The 21,038-nt window shown below is 49.1% G+C and overlaps 1 protein-coding gene across 34 annotated transcripts in view; it reads right to left on the bottom strand.

The window, feature by feature from the left end:
• Positions 1–21,038, bottom strand: part of LOC125957803 (dystonin) — a 164,679-nt gene that overhangs the window by 93,510 nt on the left and 50,131 nt on the right. For 22 of the 34 annotated variants that reach the window (XM_049690731.1, XM_049690730.1, XM_049690728.1 and 19 more), the window contains one exon: positions 2,437–3,570. The exons of 11 other annotated variants lie outside the window; for them this stretch is intronic. In XM_049690731.1, the coding sequence (XP_049546688.1) occupies positions 2,437–2,905 (469 nt within the window). In that variant the 5' untranslated portion in view covers positions 2,906–3,570. Of the gene's footprint in view, positions 1–2,436; positions 3,571–7,914; positions 8,093–21,038 lie in introns of those variants that run through there. One more of the 34 variants, XM_049690729.1, reaches the window with a different exon arrangement.

Genomic DNA, 21,038 nt, shown 5'->3' with positions numbered 1-21,038 from the left:
AGAACGTGCGATAAAGCCATCCCAATCGCCTATGATGTGGCGATTACTCACTGGCCACCACGGACAAAAAAAAACAGTACCAGTAACAGCCGGCGGAGTACCACCTGTGGCCCCGGGGGGGGAGGTGTGATGACTCAGGTAATGTTTTCCAAATTGAACTTCCTTGTCCTCCGGGGGAGGTTGAGTTGATAACGACACAGACAGAGGCATTACACTATTTGGTTTAATCTAATAAGTGCGTTGCTGATCAATCAAGGTTCAGGCAGTGTTACAAACGACTGCCGACTTCCCGAAAAAAAAATCCTCATCATCATCACCATCATCGTCGCCGTCGTCATTCCACAAACATGTAATGTCGCGAGGGACGCGCTAATAGGTACGCGGTATCATCGGACTACCTTAAAATCCCAACCCAACTCTTCTCCAGCACCTGATTCCGTGCGTATGATGAGCGTGATACGGTATTTCGGTGTATGTGTGTGTGCGACGGTGTTTGATTGTCGTCGTTCAATTGCGGAATATGATTCCACTGACTGCCACAACCAGTCCCTGCCTACCTGTGGCACACGACGCGTCGGCACTCACCAGCGGAAATATCAATATTTGGTCTGTTCCATCCAAGCATCCATCCCCGGGGCATCCATTTACAGGTCGGTCCTGTATTAGAGGCAAGTGTCATGTACCCTTGGATCTTAATGGAGGGGGTGGTGCAGCACCCCCCCATAGGAGGAGCAGCGTATCCAGTAGACCATCTGTTGGCTGCGTGACATCCCGTAGGTACTCGGGTGTTGCAGGAAGTAACTTCTTCTTTCCAAAAAAAAAAATAACCAACGAATGTCGTCAAATACTCACTCGGCAAACATTAGCTCTATCGGTTAGCAGCCACTCAAAGTATAGCCGGCAGAAACCAACGTGCAGTCAAACTGCAACCAGCGAGTCCAGCGCGCTTAAAGTTATCCAGCTAGTCATGCAACACCGACGATCGAAATCAACGCTCCCCGTGGTCGAAACACGATGAATAATCGCGAAAGACTGCACCCAACCCTCCTCATCGACTCATCTGCGCTTCACTCGAATTTGCGTTGCCAGGCGGCGACTGACGCGATCCGGGGGAACCGGACACGACCAATCCCTCCTTTGGAGTTCGCATGCATTACAAAAATCCGTGACGGCGCAAGAGCTACGCAAGCGAATCGAGGTGACCGTTGCACACACTCACACGCTGTGCTGTGCTGCATCGTCCAAGTGATTCATGGTGTAGCTACTGACGCCAGAGACGCGCAAAAACCGAGGAGCAGTTCGGGCGCGCGCTCTTTGTTTTGCACTAGCAGCGACACTGCATTTTTTTGTGCATCGCGGAGTTGCGATCTTTCCTTTACATGCAATCAAGATGAAGCACCATAGGCGACCACCATCATGATGACACACAAAATGGGGAACTCTCTTTATCGTTTCGATATGAGAAAAAAAATGACAACAATGCGACAATGAAAGTGTGTCAATACCAGGTGCGTGTTCGTTGCCGAGATTTGGAGCAGCGTATGTAACGGAACGAACGGAACTGTTATCAACATTAATGTCATAAAGAGGAAAATACATATTTTTGGAAACTGTGAAACACAAGAAAGATTTTCTTCTCTGACGACAAAGAAACAGGTCACCGCGACTAAGGCAGAAATGTGACAAGGACAGAAAAGAAAAGGAAAGATAGATGATCATTCAACAATGTCGAAACCACAACCAAATGTAGGCTAATTTACGGACGAAATGAATTATTTTCAGCAAAAACTCAAATCATAGCCTAAATGTAGTCCTTTCATTAGTGAAAACAGCATGCAACACAATACTTGACAGTTGGCACTCAACATACGGAAATCAAAACAAACCAACAATGCAGATAAACACAAAGATAGAAAAGCAATAAACGACATTAAACGGAAAAGCAAACACAGGAAAACCAAGAAAATGTAACGAAAGAAAATGCAAAACGGATACAACACAAAGATGCAGCGGTGTTAGAAAGGATCCGCCAGAAAGGACCCTTCGTAAAACGCAAAACAGGATGTTTAACTTTCTCACAAACAGGTCACAAAGGCAAAGGACACGAGCAGAGAAACAAGTCTCGCGCAAGTGGTTAACAACATAAAAAAACGCTCTACGCTCTAGCTGCAGGAACCGAATCAGCGCATCAAAGGTCTGAACAAACGAACAACCAATGAAGCTGGTCCCCGTCCTTCCAGCGCAGTTAGAGTGCGGCACGGTCTATAGCGTTGTTAGGCAGAAAAGAACAACAACATTCAACACCGCCGAAGGAAAAAGGCGTAGGAAACGTGCTCTACCAAACCTGGAGAGCAGCGGAACCGGCATCCGGCCGGTTGCAGGACGCACCTATGATATCCCAAACAAATCGCTCCCAGATCGTCATCAACTCAGTACCTTTGAACTGCGTCAGCGCATCCTCGTAGCCACCCTGCGACGATATGTTGAGCGTCGAGCCGGTTGCCGGCGAAGTGGCCGTAAACGATTGCCGATGCCGTTTGGCGGGCGTCGTGTGGTAGTAATCGCCGTTGTTGTTGTTGTTGTTGTTGTGGCTGCTGCCGCTGCCCTGGCCATTCGCCGGACTGGGGCTACCACCGCTGGCACCACCATTGCTGCTGTAGTATTGGTGATGTTTGCCAACTATTGTTCCGCTGGTGGTCGCACCGCCACTACCGCCACCACCGATGCTGTGACGGTGCGTTGTGGTCGTGGTGATCGTTTGCTGGAATTGTTGCTGTTGCTGGTGATGGTGCGATTGATGGTGTTGTTGCTGCTGATGCTGCTGCAGCTCACCGTTATTGTTGTCGTACAGGGCTTCGCGGGGATCAAAGCCGAGCCGATCCTTGTAGTACGACTGCGTCGACATGTTGGTTACCGGCTTTTTCGGTCCGGAAAGGGCTCGTAGTTCACGGTTCAATCCACTCCGTTAATGGTTCTCTTCTTTCTCTTCGTTGATTAGATTCTTAATCCAGTAATTCGTTTGTTTTGTTTGCGTTCTGTTTTGTTTTGTTTTTTAATCGAAGCGTAAAGGTGAGTTGCTACGTATTCTACGTTATATTTTCTGTTTTCTGTTTTCTTTTCTATGTTTTTCTTCCTTTATTCCTATATCAAAGGAGTGTTACGACGATAGTAAGCTGATGGACGGGATAGAACTTCTCCTCTGGATATCCTTTCTGGATTGGACATTGGTTTTATCGTTGTCGTTGTTGTTGTTGTTGTTGTTGTTGTTGTTGTTGTTGTTGTTGTTGTTGTTGTTGTTGTTGTTGTTGTTGTTGTTGTTAATGGCACTTTAGTGGATTATTTAATAGGCGATATAATTAAACACAACACTTGGCAGGATAGAGAGACGGAGAAGGAAGCAAATAGAGAGAGAGATAGAGGAAAAAAGACACACTAAACACACTCACGCACACACACACTTTTCACACACGACGTCACACAACACTCGTTTCGTTAACACTTGTGCTGGATCGTAAACGATTTCCATTCGTTCGCTATCATTGGTTCGATTCGATTGCTTCGTAAATCACTCTAGACAATGGAATGGAAAGTGGAATAACACACGTTTAGCACCGACGCCTATCTCGTGGAAATATAGACACTTTCCGTGGGTAACACACTGTACGTGCGAAATATTTCTTCTTCTCTTCCCATCACATGGTTTCACTTTACACTTTATCTGCATTAAAACTACAATAATCGCTGATACTTGTCAACCCACTGGACAATGAAACCTTCTCGTAGCTAGCGCTCCAACGCACACACACCAAACATTGTTTTCTAAACATAAAACTGCAGACCGCGCATAATCCTCAAGAAGTTAAAGTCATCCTAAATATCTCCTCCAATGTCCACGCCAACTGTCCCAACAGAAGAGGAGGCATTATGATCGCGACAAAACAACAGAATGAAAACACACACAAACACACGTACGTCTCGCAAGGTGTGTGAGTGTCTCGATCCCCCCGGTGGTGTGCGAATGCGTAGAGGGATACACCCATACACGGCGAACGGCGAAGTTGGAGACCTCGGCGCGCCGGATTTGCGCCGGCTTTGGCAAGACCGGTTTTGTCTCTGGTACGCGCGCGGAGATATGTGGCGGACGGTCACTCCAACCAGGTCAAAACACACACACCGAGCGCACCGAGCACCGAGCGGGCCCACAGACGACCACTTTCGCTGCGAATCCCGCATATTCTATCCAATACCATTCCCCATGCCGTGTTGTCTTGTCGTTTTTCGCTTCCCTGGTCCGTGTCCGTGGCACAACATTACATTCCCCGCTCTCGCGACTCGCGCTCACCAGCAGCAGCAGCAGTCGCAGCGGAACACGCCATGCAAAGGAGACTTGTCCTCCATTGATTTGCCTGAAACGCGAAACCCTCGACAGAGAGAGAGAGAGAGAGAGAGAATGGGCGAGACCTAAGTCGGTACTCCAAGACGCTCTTCCAAGCGAGCGAGAAGTCGAAAAATATGAAAGAATTCATCTGTCGCCATTCCGGCGAAACGGTCATTCCGGTCGGCCGGCCGGCCGGCCAGTTAATACGCACACAACGTCCCGTGGTATTCCCGTCTGGGCGCAGACTTCTTCTTGCCAGAATGTTGTTGCTTTTCTTGGGCACTGGGCGAAGATCGGGGACTCTTCAGGAATAAAACCCTCAAAATTCTTGTTGGGAAGAAGAGAGAATTCGGGTTGTGGGGAATCTCATCTTTTCCATCGGTTCACATCGGTCTCGGCACCGTGATTCCGGAATATTCAGCGACGCTACCACTGAGAGGATGGAGGACGAAGGTTCTGCTGCTCTGCCGACATCTGAGGAAGCAGAGGAGACATTCCACCATTTCGCCACTCACACGATTCTCGCAGCCCTAAGAAGTTCTTCACCCAAGTGTCCAGTTGCTTTTGTTGTGCACGATCCAGCATGTGTGTGTGTGTGTCCAAGTCGCACAGAAATGGAATTTAATATGCAACAAACTGCGAGCTGCCGGACGCCGGAATGCCGGCGCCCTCAGGCACAGGGACTGTCTAATTGGCAGAGAAGTCGTTGGCGTTCTCTGGAAGAGGACACTTCATCTATCTCTCTTTTTCTCGGCCACTCTGTCTCTCACTCTAACGCACTCTATGTCGCAGCGGCAGCAACCGGATCAGAAGTTGGTCCACGAAATGGAACTGAACCAAAACTGATGTTGAACTAATGTGCGGACGTAACAGCGAACGAAACGTCACCTCAAACTCGACTCCGGTCGGTCGTATAGGTTCGATCAGCGGAATCTGCGGCACAAACACCGTTGCTGCTGCTGCTGCTGCTGCTGCCTCTCATCATGCGTCTTGACCAGCGGACCATTCGATTTGCATAATCGATTCTTTCCGGACATTATCCTTTTAACTTCGCAATTCGCCGGCAAAACCGGATTACGATCAACGCAGATCGAGCACCAGAGCAGAGCAGAGCGAGTGAACGAACGAACGAAGCAATGCCTGTCATCGATGATCTGACCGAGGGAGAGAATCCAGGGATTGCATACGTGGAAGCTCCTTTGGTGCTTCTCTTCTCCTTTCTACAACGTTCTCCCCTGGACCTGCTGATGATGTGCCCACAAAAGGAAGCATGCAAAGAAGGGAAGCACAGCAGGGTGCCGGACGGAATCTACCTGCCAATGATCATCATTAAACGGTCAACAAATGGCTGTCGCCTCGAGAGGGATTTGGCAAAAAAAAGCTGCCTACCTCTTGTACGAGGAACAAGATCGTCGTAAAGCTCGCTGCTCGATATCTCGAGGTACTCAAGAGCGCCTCGGTATTACTACCTGCCTGCCTGATCATCAGCTCCTTCTGTCGCTTCTGACACAACTGTCGACGAGGGTAATTAAAGTCCTATTAGCAAAACATCATAATCAACGCTGGACGCCCTCGTCATCGAAACCATCGTGTGCCCCCGGGGACCGGGATCGCAATATCATCGCCGGCGAGCCGGACTGCTCGGATGCGCAATCGAACGGAAAACGAATCTTACATCATGACCGTTGCCGAGTGGCAATCTTTTTGTCTCGCGACAAACCCCGAAGACGACGATGACGACGCGATGGCGGAACGGAATGTCAGCAAGTCCCGCCGCCGTCCCTTCCCCCCAAAAGTTCTCCTTCGATCCTCCGAAATGGTGAGAAAATGGCCCCGCGGATCGCGCATCCATAATTCATTAACCAAAAGCTGGCACCAAACCAGAGAGAGAGAAAGAAGCAGAGGGTGGCTAGCTATTAGGCGGACAAGATCCCACACCGACGAGCTGGCCGCTGCTGCCGGGCTTCGATGTGGCTTCGATTTTCGGCCAAGAAGTAGTAGTAGCAGCCGGGGATTGTGTAATGTCCAACGCAACGCTCGCGATCACTCCATAGCATTATCCAACAACCAGCAGCAGCATCGAGTGAGCAGCACAAGAAGAAGAAGGAGAAGAAGAAGTGCCCAAAACACAAAACTGCCAAACTGTGGTGGCTTTTCACTTTCTCTCGATTAATTGCTCCGAGCGAGCGCGCGTGAACGATTGTAATTGTTTTCGTTTTCCGAAATCGACGATCACCGATCGACTGTCTTTAAATTGTATAATACCGCAGAGAAGAGTGCCAGCGACAGCTGATCATATCGGTATCGACAGCCTCTACGCCCTATTCTTCCTACAGAGGAGTGATTGTCACCGCACGGACGACACATCAACGCATCAAGTGCATCGAGACCGGGCCGTTGGGTCTATCGGAGCATAACGGCAGACTGACGTGCCTTAAATGATTTATATCGCACCCACACACCAACATACGCGGCAGTCTTCTGGCCAGACACCCAGAAGACGACGATGATCCCACGGAGATCTATTTTTATCTCTCAACCTCTCCCGTCTCCCTCTCTCTCTTCGCCTGCGATCGCTTCCTTCCTGCCTGCCTTATGACCAACAAAGCACTTAAAGGGCCCCCGAGCAGAAGAATTAAAAGCCTGGCCACTTCTGGGTGCCGCCGACGTCTGTTTGGTCCCGCGGGAAGGAAAGTTTTGGCTTTTCCAGTTCTCCGAGCGCTTAAGACAAACCCAAAACGGCACGCACACACACACACTGACTGCGATGCGCCTGGTGAAAGAGGAGGACGCACCACTGCCGGTGGAAAAGACTACAACAGACGCACACAGAGACAACGGATGCCCCGCCGTCTCATTCCACGCATTCCAAGGGACCGTCGTATCGTGGCCGCCGTCGGTGGTGTCTTGTCTTCCGGGGCTACGGTTCCTGGGCATCACCACATCCTCCTGGGTCTTTGGAGCGTTTGGACAAAGGTGCGTTTGGGAAGATTAAGCCATCCAACCAACACCATTGAGCACTGGCTGCTGGCTGCTGCTGCTGTTGCTGCTGCTTCTGCTTCGCGATGATAACTCTTTAACGGAGGCTCCATTCTTGACTTTCTCACACATCCACCAACACAGGCGCGCACACATCTTAAGTAAGGCGAGCCACAGTTAATGCTCAATTCTCCCTCGTGCGCACGCTCTCTCTCTCTTTCTCTCTGGATCGGAGGAAGTAGAGTTTATGTTGCGTTACTTTCATCTAAGCTCCCCAACAAACGTAGCCCCCCTCCCTGCAGAAGAGCCCTCTCGAGGCTCTCGATGAGCTCGCGCACGCACGCACTGCCTACACTATAGCACTCACACACACACACGAAACAGATAGCCGTAAAGGTGGAAATATCGATCAGAAGTGACACGCACGGTGTGGTTGTTCCTTTCGCAACACTCAACCCGCCCGCTGTTATCAACAACCACTGCGGCCAGCGGGGACACCAACAACAAGGAATGGACACACAGAAGAGGAAGAAGAAACAAAAAAAAAACGCCCGTACCGAAAGGGGAAGGACAGACGCGTCGTCTGTGGTGGTCGAAACGGAGTAAGAGAGAGAACCGCACGCTACGACGTTCCGCTAAGTACTGGCGGCGATCGGGGGCCGCCGAGCGCACGTCGTTAAGTCGATCTGCTGCTGCTGCTGCTGTCTCCGCGGACTGTGTGTGTTTTGGACTTCCTTCTCTCGTGCTCAGGAGAAGCCCCCATGTGAGTCAAGTGCGCGGGCGCGCCTTGACGGTGTTCGGTGTCGGTGGTAGTCAGTCGCTCTCTCGTCCGCTCTCGCTCGTCCGGGCATCAAAATCGTTTGGCCTTTTTCCTTTGCGTGTTTCGCAGTTCGCAGCAGGCAGTGGATCTTGGGAGTTTCTGGGATTTCCCTCCGCTAGCTGAGAGAGAGAGAGAGCGAGCCTGTGAGAGAGAGCAAAGAGTGCATATGCTACACTGCGACAGGCGAAAACATTGGAAAACATGTTGCTCATGGAGCGAGAACTTGTCCAAGAGTCCGGGCAAAGGCAAAGCTAGACGACGACGGCAGTAAACAACAAACATTCCAAGAACCGATCCGACCCGATCGTCCCAGATGACGTACGAGAGAGGGTCAGGTACCCGGGGGAAACCTAAACAAAGCAAAGGTAATACTGTCCTAGCGGTGGAATCGTTAAGGAAAACGGCCACGTTATCCTTGTGGAACGGAAGTACGGTATGTCTCTTGCTGTCTTTCCGAGGTTTCCATTACTTATGGTCTAACAAACGAAGGAGCATTGTTCAACTTGAAAGCCAATATTATCTCGTATACATCTATCCGTGTGCGTCTAGCATATTAATACACACACAGCGCAGGAGTCAGGACTGTATAATTGCTTAGATTCAAGACTTTACATATGTTGGATGGCATATGGAAGGTGATACCAGGTAGCTAAGAGTGTTGTCTTACGTTTAGAATTCTCTCGACTTTAAAAGTATCCTTTAGTTGTTTAAGCAGGATTCGTATTTTTATCAAAATCTTCTGTACAGAATTGAAATTCTTCATAAACATCCATATTTCAAGAAATTCATATAAAGAATCAGGATAAGACAGTAGCATGACAACTGGATTAAGACAAAAGGACAGTAATCTAATTCGAATTGAAGTTAAGGTGAGCGATCGGCCATAAGAACGCTTGTAAGAATAGTACCTACAAGAGAAATCCGATTATCTGCTTTAATAAATGACACACTTTGTAAAATCCTGCTTCTTTCATTCAATATTTCGCTGATTTGCTTGCGTTAAGCCGTAATTAATAGCACTCTTTATACCCACAGTTTAACGGAATGTGCCACTTTATAAACGCTATTCCATTCACCAACACTACACAGCGGAAACTATCATAATTTACATCAAAAAAATGCACATAAAAACCCAAAGCCACGATCCTAGTCAAAGCGGTTAAGCGACCGGACCCCGGGGAGTGGACTGAGACCGGTCGTCGCGACTGGATGAAGTCATCGATCCGGCGCCGCCACGTTCGTCGTCGTCGCCAACTTTCGCAACGGAAGTTCACAGTCGGGTCCGGTTCCGGAACCGGACCCCGGGCCTGAACTGCATCAGCGTAGCGAATGTTGTGTGCAACTCCTCGTCTCTCCCCGCCTTAATCGCACCAGGCCAGAGACTGGTTTCCATGTCTCGGATGTAGGACACCTCTTAAGGGAGGCGACACACAAAAAACACTTCTCTTTACAAAAAAAAACACATCTTTTGCGCTCCAAATTATCATAAGAAATCCACCGGGACCATTCTCACCAATAAGCTGTTTGTGGTGAGATGTTCAAATCCTGCTCAAAATCCAATCCAATCGGCCGACCCCACCTCCGAAGAGTTCCCAACGAAACCGGGAACATTGAAAACTGAAAGTAGGCCCCCTAGGTCCTACGGACCTCTGGATTACCTCCCGATCGCGAACACGGCCTCGCGGACACTCACGCACCCAAACCCAACAACAACAACGACATCGTCTCGCGGTTGTCGTTGAAATTTCCTTAAAAAGCCATAAAAATCCGTCCACCCACCTAGCCACCCTTCTCTCTTTCTTTCTCTATCTCTCTCTCTGTGAGTGCTGAGAGTGCAAGGAAACAGGTTTTGCCTCCAGTTCCGATTCCAATTCCGATCCCGGCCAAGTAGCCGCAAGCCTCGTCACCTTGATCTGACGTCATCGATATTCAGATGTGGGAGACCAATCCCACACGCACACACACACACACACACTAACCGGCTCCCCCGAGGGAGAAAAGAAGGTATTGAATCACTCTGCAATAGCGGAGGTACTACTCAACGCTTCTACTGGAAACCAATGCCTGTGACAAAGTCTTTCTCCTCCAGGCAGGCGGCTGTAGGTAGCTTCAATGTCGTCGTCGTCGCAGTCGCCTTCGTCGTGGGCACAAAATGGTTCAATTTCGACTATTCGACCCAAAGACAGACGATATTATTAGTGATTAAAGCCCCATCCATTTAGAATCTGGACACACAAAACAGGTCATATCTCAGCCAAAAGTTGACGTAAAAAGAAAAGAATGGTGTCATTTTCTTATTACCTTTAATAAGAACGCCTTTAATAAGAACTTGTTACCTTTAATAATACCCTTAATTTTGACGCAAATTATTCATTAGTTTTTTATATGACTTTTTAACTTTTACTTTGACATCACGACAAATGTTTTTGCACACTACAGTAAGTCACATCTTTTTGCACATTACTTTCATTTCAGTTGGCCTTTATACATTTCTGATATACTTTTTAAGTTTCCTTGTGATAATCGTCCAATAGAAATCGATGGAACGAAAATCCAGACTATGAAATAGATCTATTCGAACACAAAAACTTAACGCCATACCTTCGGCAAGAACAGCTATCTAAATCATGCCAAACTTACACAGGATCATTGGTGGACAAATGCAGGACAAAATCCTTTTCCGTAGACACTCTTTTCTCGCACAAATTTCGAATGAACGTTGCCCGAATGGTGAAAACATTTGATTTGTCGCCACAATGTCAAATCCCACGCCAAATCATCATCTTACGGGCAAATTTATCTCCGTAAATTAACCAAACCCTTCCCAAACCATTCCCTCTATGAATGGCAAAGTCAAATTTGTTGCCTGGTATTTTTTGAAATGCATTTTCACGTGTGTTGCACCATCCATCGAAATGTATGGTTTGGATTCGGTCAACACTTGTTCGTACAGCTTCCTAGCACGGATTTGTGCAATCAGGCTGTTCTCTAGGGTCCTATTTGGCTATTTTCTGGCATGATACGACCTTAAAACTTCTCTTAAACATATTTGCCGAACTGTTATGACGTCTGTCGTGAGTTTTTCTTGGTGGAATCACGCTGGGAGATCCCAGGATGGTTGATTCATTTTTGTCTGCAGAATCGGGTATTTGTTATACTTTTCGGCTGTTTTATTGTGTTAAAATCAAGCTAGAAGTCCCCCCGTAACGTTTGCATACGATATTTCTAGTTAAGTTTGCAAATTTCAAGACTTTCGCGGTTTTTCTCCAGCCAATTCGAGTTTTAATAATGTGCAGATTTTTTTTTCGCCTTTTGCGTTCCATTGGCGATAACTTTTGAAGGCCGAGATCAATTTTGACAAAAAATTTACCACTAAATAAACAGACTACTACCATTAAAACGCTGTCAACAGAATTGCAAAGTGACCACTAGAAGCGCTGCAGTGGACACAAACGTGTGTCCAGATTCTAAATGGATGGGGCTTTAGCACCATCACCATTGAGTTTCACGCGCCCCATGAAGAAAATCTGGAAAAACCCTTATATTGCGTGTAGCGAAAATGGAAATACTCCGGCCAAGAGTAGGCTCTTGGTATTTTCGTTACGAAATACCGAGGATTCCACTGCTACGCGTCAGGAGAGATACTCGAGGAAGCAGCAGTACGGCGGTCTGAGATCCGAATACCGACACGCAAGGTGTAGTGTAGTAGTGCGCTTTGGCACACGATCAGTTTCTCTTTATTCCCATAAATGCAAATACTTGGCGTGGCGTGGCGTGTCGTGGCGTCCATAGATACGCCACGCCAGGAAGGAAAAGTGTTTTGCCATCTACAGTGTCCATAGTAACAGCTAGCTGCAGTAACATCTCCTCCTAGTGCTCACCACACACTTGTTGTGCCCCGGGAGATTGTGCAACTATTGTATACACACACACAGAGCCGAGTACACAATCGAAATACAGAGCGAGATAGATCCAATCCCACACACTCCATAACTCGATCGGACCGACCGACCGACCGTTGGCCGAATTTAAATGGTTATTTGTTTTAGCACCATCTCCGGAGCGGCGACGGCCAGCAGAGTATGCAGAGGGGAAAGCCTCTGCGCGCGCCATCGCCATGGAATCGGATTGAAACGCCTCCCACACACCGGTTCATGCCGCGGAACGGCCAAACCAAGCTGCTAGAGAGCTACCACAGACCACAGACGGTCTGCTGCTGACTGGCCGTCGTTATTTATTCGTTATCGGAAGCCGTTCCCCGTGCCGTGAGTGTGTGCCTTCCTTCCTCACGGCTGCTGCTGCTACTGGCACAACAATGAAATCGAGCTACTTTCACTGCACCGCCGCAACAACACGGACACGGACACGGACACGGACCGTGTGTCGGAATAAGCGAATCTCCGGGCGAGAAGCGCAACGGAGAAGTGAAGTAAACGAGCTGAGCGTCTGCTTGAGACACACACAATTGGTACTCGATAAGAAGATGCATTTTTCGAGTAGCACTCCGTCTCCCTCAAATACTCCCCCCCTTCTTCTCTATAACGACACCCACACCGTTCCCATCACGTCACACGCCCCATCCGGCGGAGGTCTCTTCTCCATGAGACGAAACGAGACGTCCATTCCTTTCCCTACAACGCGAACTGTCAATCGGATGATGGATCGGTACAGCAGCAGCAGCAGCAGCAGCAGTCGCACTTGACCGATTGCGGGCCCCTTGGCCAAGTCTTACGACTAGCGTACAGCGTACAGGCGCCTTTGTCTTGATGTGTTGTGCTTACTGTTCCCTTGGATATTGTGTCCTGTCGCTGTTGTTGTCTGAGAGTCGGGTGTCATGTCATGGAGGCAGCGCTACTGTCACAGTGTCCAGGGGTCCAGGGGGGTCCAGGTCTACGGTGCGCCTTGTTGAGACCAAAATGCGACCAGCGCTCCAGACCAGACCAGACAGAAAAGAAGTTCGTCGAAGAAAAGTGTTCGAAAGGACAGAAGAGGAGCCCTCTGGGTGCCGCGACGAGATCGAATTCAGGTCGAGGCGAATTCAAACGCCATGTTTGCAGCAGCAGCGGCGGCGGAAACCCTGCATCCTCCCGCGCAACCCCGTACCGGCACACTGTTGGGCGTAGGAGGTGACACGACGACCACGACGACGACGACGACCAGCATCGAGTGCCAGTAGTTCTGCCGCAATCAGTGCTCTCCGGGGAGGGGGTGTCCATGTATCTCATGGACATTATACTCTACTCTAGCAATGTCACCACCAATGGTTACGGCGCGTAGGTGCCTTCTCCGTTCGGTGGACAAATCGGACCGATTCGGTCGGAAGAACGCACGATCCTCCCATACGGGGAGTTCCTTTTTTGGGAGAAAGCAACGCACCACCACCACCACCACCACCACCAACGCCATCGCACCAGCTCGTTTGCTGCCCTTAAACGGCCCACATCGCATCCTTCGCTTGCGCGTTCGAATCCGAATATTCATCTACGGAGCGCGAAAAACTCCGGACCGAGGAGCGCAAGATTGTCTGAATGGCAGAACGGTTCTCCTACACCAAATTGGCCAACCCCTGGGAAGGGGGGTTCGTGGTCGTAGGAGTGGCGCGCATGATCTACAACATCTGTTCTCCACCAACAACATCTCCAACAGGCTCGGAACAACACTCAAGTGCCGAACTTCGAAGCCGAGTTTGGGATTTTGTGACCGATACGACCGCGCGCTCAGTACGCGGATTCCCGGAACGGGTTCTAAACGCGCGAAAGGCAACCGAATCGAAAGGTTAATGTATGCGCGTCCACACGACAAGACATTAACAGGTGGTCTACATATCGTCTACAGGACGAGAGAGAGGTTTTTAAGTTTTTTTGAGTTTGTTTTTTTTTTTGGAATCGTTTATCTCTCCAGCTATTCTAGATGCAAATGAGAAGCAGCAGCAGCAGCAGCACACGAAAAGAACGGCCGGTTTAGCCTGTTAGCTCTAGAGCACAGTAGATAACTCCATTACTATCCATATTCATATGGCCAATGTTTTTGGGGCTAAAGCCACCGAAGTCGCCCCTCCGACCTCCGACTTCTAAACAGAACACTCTAGCTTTAAGGTATTTCGATTAACAGGTTTCTATTCTCTGTCTTCTTTTACCTACACTAATCTCATCCATAATTGATAAGAAAAGTGTAACAGAAAGCGCGCTGAGAAGCAACCGCAAGACACGCTCAGGACGGTACGGGGTGGGGTTCGTCGCTTAAGTCTTCTGTTCGTTCTGCGTCCAGTCCAGTCCAATCCAGTTCCAGTTCCGTATCTTATCCATCCCCACGGCTAGGCCACTTATAGAAAGCCGTCGCTTAAGCAAATCGTGACCGTATTGAAATTGGTCACACACACACACATGCACTCCTCACCGAACTCCTTCTCCTACCGTTCCACTGCCTAACTGAGTCTAAGTCGGAACTCGTGCTCGTGAGTTGTTGGCACCTTGTGCTTCGGTACAAAAGGTAATAAAACGCAACACACTTCGTCCAGCGTGCCAGTAGCAATGTCCATGCTCGGTGTAGTGTCACACCGAGTGGGTGGGTGCACAAGGCAATACCTCCTCCCCCCCCCTCGCCTCCTTCCCTCTCTTGTAGACCTTGTGGTCGATCCGGAGTATTTTTTTCGAAATTTGATTTTTATTTATTTATTTTTTTTCGTTCAACTCTGAGCCTACGCCACCACTTCAGGAATGTAGGTGACATAATTTGTCGCCCACGCGTAACAGTAGTAGTGGGGACGGAAGCGTACCCCGCCTGGTGACTCTTTCGATGGACACGGACACGGACAAACTGGCCCAACGAGCAAAGCCAAGGTCAGCCAAATTGAGCGAACCTTAAGCGAGGCGCCAACGCCCGTAAGTGGGATGCAAATGAGAAAAAGTGATGGATCACGTCGAACACGGATGGCCAGAGGAGACAACGACGACTAGGAGGAGGACGAGGAGGTCTCAAAATTTCACGACAACCACGGACGACGAGGAGGCGGCATTTGTCGTTAGCAGCGTCATGGATAGGAGTCATGGTCACGCCAAACGCACCAAACGCAAAGCTTTGGTCAAAGCCAGTGCCTTGCGCGAACCTTGACCGATGCTGACGCTGCGCTGAGCTGATGGCAGGTTTTTGGTTGGCGAATTGGCGTTGATTTTGTGGGCGCCATCTCCACATACATACCCTCCCTATCCTCTCTGAACAAAACCGAAAACCGGTTAGCCCAGGAATCGGAAGGCATTATTCGCCGCCGCTGCCGCCGCCGGCCCGCCGACAAACACATCTCCAAATCCTCGAAAATCCAATTAGCCTGCCTGCGGGGAGAAAGTGTACTCGAGTGCGTCGTCTCTGTAGGAGGAGGAGGCGGAAGGTCCCTGACGATGACCCTCGGGCCCCCTCTTTCCTTTCCTTTCTCCCGAGAAGCCGCTGCTGAGCGTCACCGTATTTGGAAAAGGATCTGCTGCATCTGCGGGCTTCTCGAGCTGTTCCTTCGATTAATTAGTCGCAAGACATCCACTTCTTGACAGCCCAACTACTACTACTACTACCACGCGGGACGACAACTAATTGCGGGAATAAATATTGTCCCCAGACTCAAGGTGATCGTGGCTGCTGCAGAGCTTCTGATCTCTTCCATTAAACCTCGGCTTCTCGATGCCTGATGACTGCTAGTGCAAAAGCTCATTCGCATCGCGCCCATTGACATTAGCGGAAGAAGCGAATTTCGTCATCAAATGCAAGCGGGAAGTTCGTTGGTGCGTCAGGAAGTGAGCGACTGAGCGGAGTGCTCGCACCATGCTGCACCAAGATTTATGGCGATTTTACGAAAACAAAATCACCGTCTGATGGCGCCCTCGCGAGGCGCAGCAACACCAAACAAGGGAAGACGACGCCCATTTGTCTCGACACAATGATCCATAAATCTACTTTGATTAAGAAAAGCAACAACAACAAAAAACCGAACAAACACCGTGATCATGTTCGATGATCGAGAGCAAGAAGTAGAAGGTAAAAATGCAGCAACACATCATTGATCGTTAAGTCCTCTGCGGGACCACCAAATGAACGGCCATTCGGCTCGAGGCGTCCCTTGAAGTGCCATCGAAAAGGGATCCATTCCAACCAATGCTTCAGGTTGGATCACCGGTGGTGGCCAGGGTGATCATCGACATCAACACGATGGCGTCGTTGGCTAAAATTAGCCGCTGGAGTCACACCGGCGGCCACCGACCATTTGTGACGCCTTGTGCAAAAAAGGCAAAATGCTTACTTTGCGCAGGTGTCGTGATCCGCCACGCGGCAATTGCGGCGCAACAGGCGGAAGGAAGTTGGGTTTGAGGGTGGGTGGGTGGGTGGGCGTGTGTGCGTTCTGTGGAGGCGGCGGCGTCGTACAGGCGTGTCGATGAAGGGGAAGTTTGCTTCCATTTTTTTTTGCCCGCCTTCACCTACTTCCCGTTCATTTCGTTCCGGTGCGCTTTTTGCTTCCAGCTTGCCCGTGGGTGGCTTCTGTTCCCGAGTGGCGGTTGATGAGTGGGTGGATGGGTGGTAGCCACTGTCGCGGTTTGCGTATTTTAGGTGAATCAATTTCGAAATCACCGTAGCACCAGCGGTAAGTAGAGGCGGTGTCATAGAGATGAGGCGCCGAATGTCATCGACGGATTAAGGCTGAGTAAAGCCCAAGGAGAGTAGCATAACAAATCGGGAGGGGTTTTTGAAGGTTGATAACTGTTTGGATAATTATTGCTTGATTTCAGGGCAACTTTTTTTTGTTTAAGAAGCTTGAAGCTTGTCGAATATTAACAAAATGGATTCACTTTTTGGTGCTAAAGCCTAAAATAAGTTATAAATTTTCGCTTCGAGTTCTGCTTAACCCTTTTCAATTAGTGGTTCAGACTATATCAAGAAGTATAAGGACCGAATTTGATACACCTTGAGGTATAAGGTTATTTTGTCTGTCGTAATCCTTTATAAGGAACATACGGTTCGTCCATTTTTAGATATGTAAAAAAATCCTTTATAGGGAAGTGTGAAGACTCTTCTCTAGAATATAGGCAAACATGCGGCCGTAACTGATCATAGTTAAGACAAAGCACGTTATTCATGTTGCTGATGAATGAATACAATAAAAATCACAACGGTCTGTATAGAAAACAGCTTATATAAAGATTTGTTTGATCAATTTGAAACAAGTTACGGTAAATATACTAGAGCGACAGTGAAATACTCAAGGCTGCTATAGAGCAATAGGAACTATCAATTGTTCTAAAATGATATCGTGAAGAATTGAAGTGTTATTTGCAAAAGAAAAATCGATGCTTAGTGAAACGTTTAAAAATAATGTAAAGAATGTAGGAATGAAAAGGAGCTACAAATCGGAAAGTGCTCCTTTTGTGTTCTGGTCTGGAACAAAAATGTTCTGGTCTAGAACTCATATCAAACCAATTTGATTGATTTTAATTACAAAAAAAGCATGGTCTTACTAATCCTCGAAGTTTTTTTTTTCGTAAAACTATAGTTAAACGAAGCTAATCTAACAAAAATTGTCCATTTTTGCCTGTCATACAAAATTTTGGAACAAACTCCCGATAGAAATACAGTAAAAAGCAACAACAGTAAAAAGATTTTGAAAAAGCGTTTGAAGCTAACCAAACAGAGTTAAGGAACAGATCATTCTAAAAGCTCTATACATTTCAAGAATAGTTTAATAAAATTTCGAGCATTTAGTGAGAAATTGTTTCGCTTTGATTAAGGAGAATGTGTATTGTACACGGTGTTTGGCCTAATTTGTAGATTCTATTTTATAGTCCAATAAAAAAACCGCATTAAAGGAACAAAGAGCTAACCATCGACTAAAACAAAAACGTTCCACTTCTTTCTCATATCAACGGCATCGTGTCAATTACCGTATCTCCAAAGCTTTCTAACCACCACAACAACATCTTTGAACGATTGCTTAAAAGCAGACAGAGAATATGTTCTACTATCTCTGGCATCTCTGACATCTCGAGACACCTCCACCGCGAGCGAGAGCCACGATCGCTCCCTCACTCCCCTCCTCTCTTCGATCTTATCTCGTTACATATCCCACTACCAGACCGGCCGGCGACAACCACACCGTGAAAAAGAAAGGGAAAGGAAAATATTGCCATTTTCCCCTGGCACCCCAAAAACAAAAACAAAAAAAAACACAAACCGTATCTCTCTTCCCGTCACGGGTCCGTGCTTTCGGCGAATGGGGCGCCGCTCTCCACCCGCATGCCGACCGGAGTCAGTTCCAACTTTCACATTTTCCATCCAAAATTCGCAAACAGCCACCGAGCCCCCCCAACAAACCCCTTTCCGTTTGGTTCGCGTTGTCCCGTCCAGTTACTCGCATTTTCATTGCTCGCCCAACGATGTGCCGAGAGCCAAGCCATTCCGTATCCCACGTAATCGTTAACCAAAACGAGACCTCCCCCTGTGGTGATGGGGGTGCTTGACACTCGGCTTTTCCGGGCCAGGAGCGCACCCTCCCTCGCCGGCTGGTTACATCCGTCCCAAAAACACTTGAATTCGCAGCCGAGGGGCGTATATCACAGGAAAGTGATCTGTGTCCATGCGAACACACACACACAGAGTTGATCACCGGGGAGTAAAGGCCGAGCGCGTGTCCATAAACCCGCAACACGCACAAGATGGCTGATAAATCATTCGCCAAATGGTCAAGCTCGGCCGACTCTCGACGTTTCACGTAATCCTCTGGACCGACGACGTCGCAGTTGCGTCGAGGAGTGCGCCCTACAACTGCAACCGCGAGAGAGAGAGAGAGAGAGAGAGAGAGAGAGAGAGAGAGAGAGAGAGAGAGAAGGAGAGCGAGCCACACGCCACGCCAGGTTTGTTGTCGTAAAATGACTATTAACGGTGCATGCTACTTCAATTCCCGGGCTAGCAAAGTGACATCTCCATTAGCGCAACAGGCAGACCATTAGGAAGGAGAGATGTATCACGACATCGTATCACATGCTCTCGAGAAACCTATACGTCCTCTTTGATGTCTTTGCGCGGTTTAAAGACGAGAGACCGACGAGAGGCCGACGAGAGGCTTCTCTTATCTGAGGTGATTGAAACAGTAACTGCAGATTGGTCCGCGTCTAAACCCTACCAGCTACTAACGTCGCCTCAGAATAACAGAACAGCGCCTCATTGCTCGTTTGTAATCGCAATCCTCTAGAACTTAGCTTCAACTTTCCTCGGAACAACTCACGTCGCCAAAACATTTGCAACATTGTCGGACAGTATCCTCCGGTTCGAACCCTCGTGACCTTCCGGGTGACGGCTCCAGGGTCAAGTATTGCAACAGGTGTTGCATTCCCAGACACACACGCACGCACGCACACACACAGTGTAAACGCGAGTCCTCCCAGGGTCTACACCCGCATCGATGACGCCATCGCCGATGACGACGATGACGACGACAACAGCGACTGTTGTGGCGCAAGATTCGCGACATCGGCGTCGTTAATCACTTCGGTGGTGCCGCCGCCGACGAACGACCTACACACAAACACAGCAGCGCGACCGAGAGAGCAAATTGACATTCACCAAGACATTTGCCTAGCGTCTGGTACCGCCGATGATGACGCGGAGGTGGCATACTACGGCCTCAAGGCATACCAATTCATTGCCACAAGTTTCCGGCCAAATACCGATTGCTGTCGAACGAGACATTCTCGACGCCACGCGCTAAAGAGGACATCATCATCATCATCACTGTTATTGGACGACGGTTGAATGGTCACCGTTATGTCCCACTTGGTAGTATCCAAGCGTATCACCACACACCCCAACACGCCCGATCTAGGCGACCATTTTAGGTTGATACTAATGTGGAGTAATTAGCATGAGATACAGGCTGAGATACTAAAGTCACACCATCCGGATTGTGGGGTCGGATCTCCCCAAAACTGGCTCCCGCAAGACATAACAAATCCCCTGACACAACCATAAGGAAGCGCGATCGCGCCCACGATCCAGTGTGCGGGTCGGAAGTTCGGACCGAGCGTACTCCCAGAATGGTCTCTCAGAATGGACTCCTGATTTTGTCGATTCTTCTTGGTGTCGAAGTCGGGCGGACTTGGACTTGTCGCATCGTACCGCACCTCGAACGAGTCGAAAGAGCTGCCCTTAGAAGGACAACGATGCTGTAAAAATGCGTAACTAGACGCGTTCGAGCGCGCCTCGGCGATGATGTCATTCGGGGGCCCACGGCCTAGCGATCGATATAGGTGTTATAGCGCCATTGCGAGCTAGTTGTACGCAAACAGACTCCCCTCCTCACAGCAGCAGCAGCAGCAGCAGTAACGGACGTCACTGACCTCTCAGAGGGAGGCACTTACTTAACACGATCCCCCGTCATCCGACGTTAACGACGGAGTCTTTCCGGTCCCACCGGGCGGCTTCACACTTCGGACAGACTTCGGACGTAAGTCGTAGATGTCACCACTTTGCGGACCTGACCAGACCGACCAACCGCCATATCAGATCGGTGATCGGAGCCTCGGCAGCGATGGTGACCATCGCGATGAGCTAATCTTTGGTCGACGGTCGGCCCGGTTCGACTTCCCGGGAGTCGATAATGCTTTTAAAGCGATGTGATAGGTGCTGGGGATGGCTGGCGGCGCAGTATAACCCGATGGACCGGAATTGCCTTGTAAAAGTTTACGAGTTTCGTTATGATGTGCGCCCCAAACGGGGGGTGTGTGCTGGTGGTGTGTCATGGAATTTGGAGAGCTTTCGGACCAGTGCCGGCGAGTGAGTGCTTGGAACGAATTGGTCATAAAATCTTGGAAACATCATCACGTCAAGGTG

Source organism: Anopheles darlingi, chromosome 3 (genome assembly GCF_943734745.1).
Source record: "Anopheles darlingi chromosome 3, idAnoDarlMG_H_01, whole genome shotgun sequence".
NCBI lineage: Eukaryota > Metazoa > Arthropoda > Insecta > Diptera > Culicidae > Anopheles > Anopheles darlingi.
The sequence above is the reverse complement of the archived record's forward strand: the minus strand, read 5'-3'. Positions and strand labels throughout refer to the sequence as shown.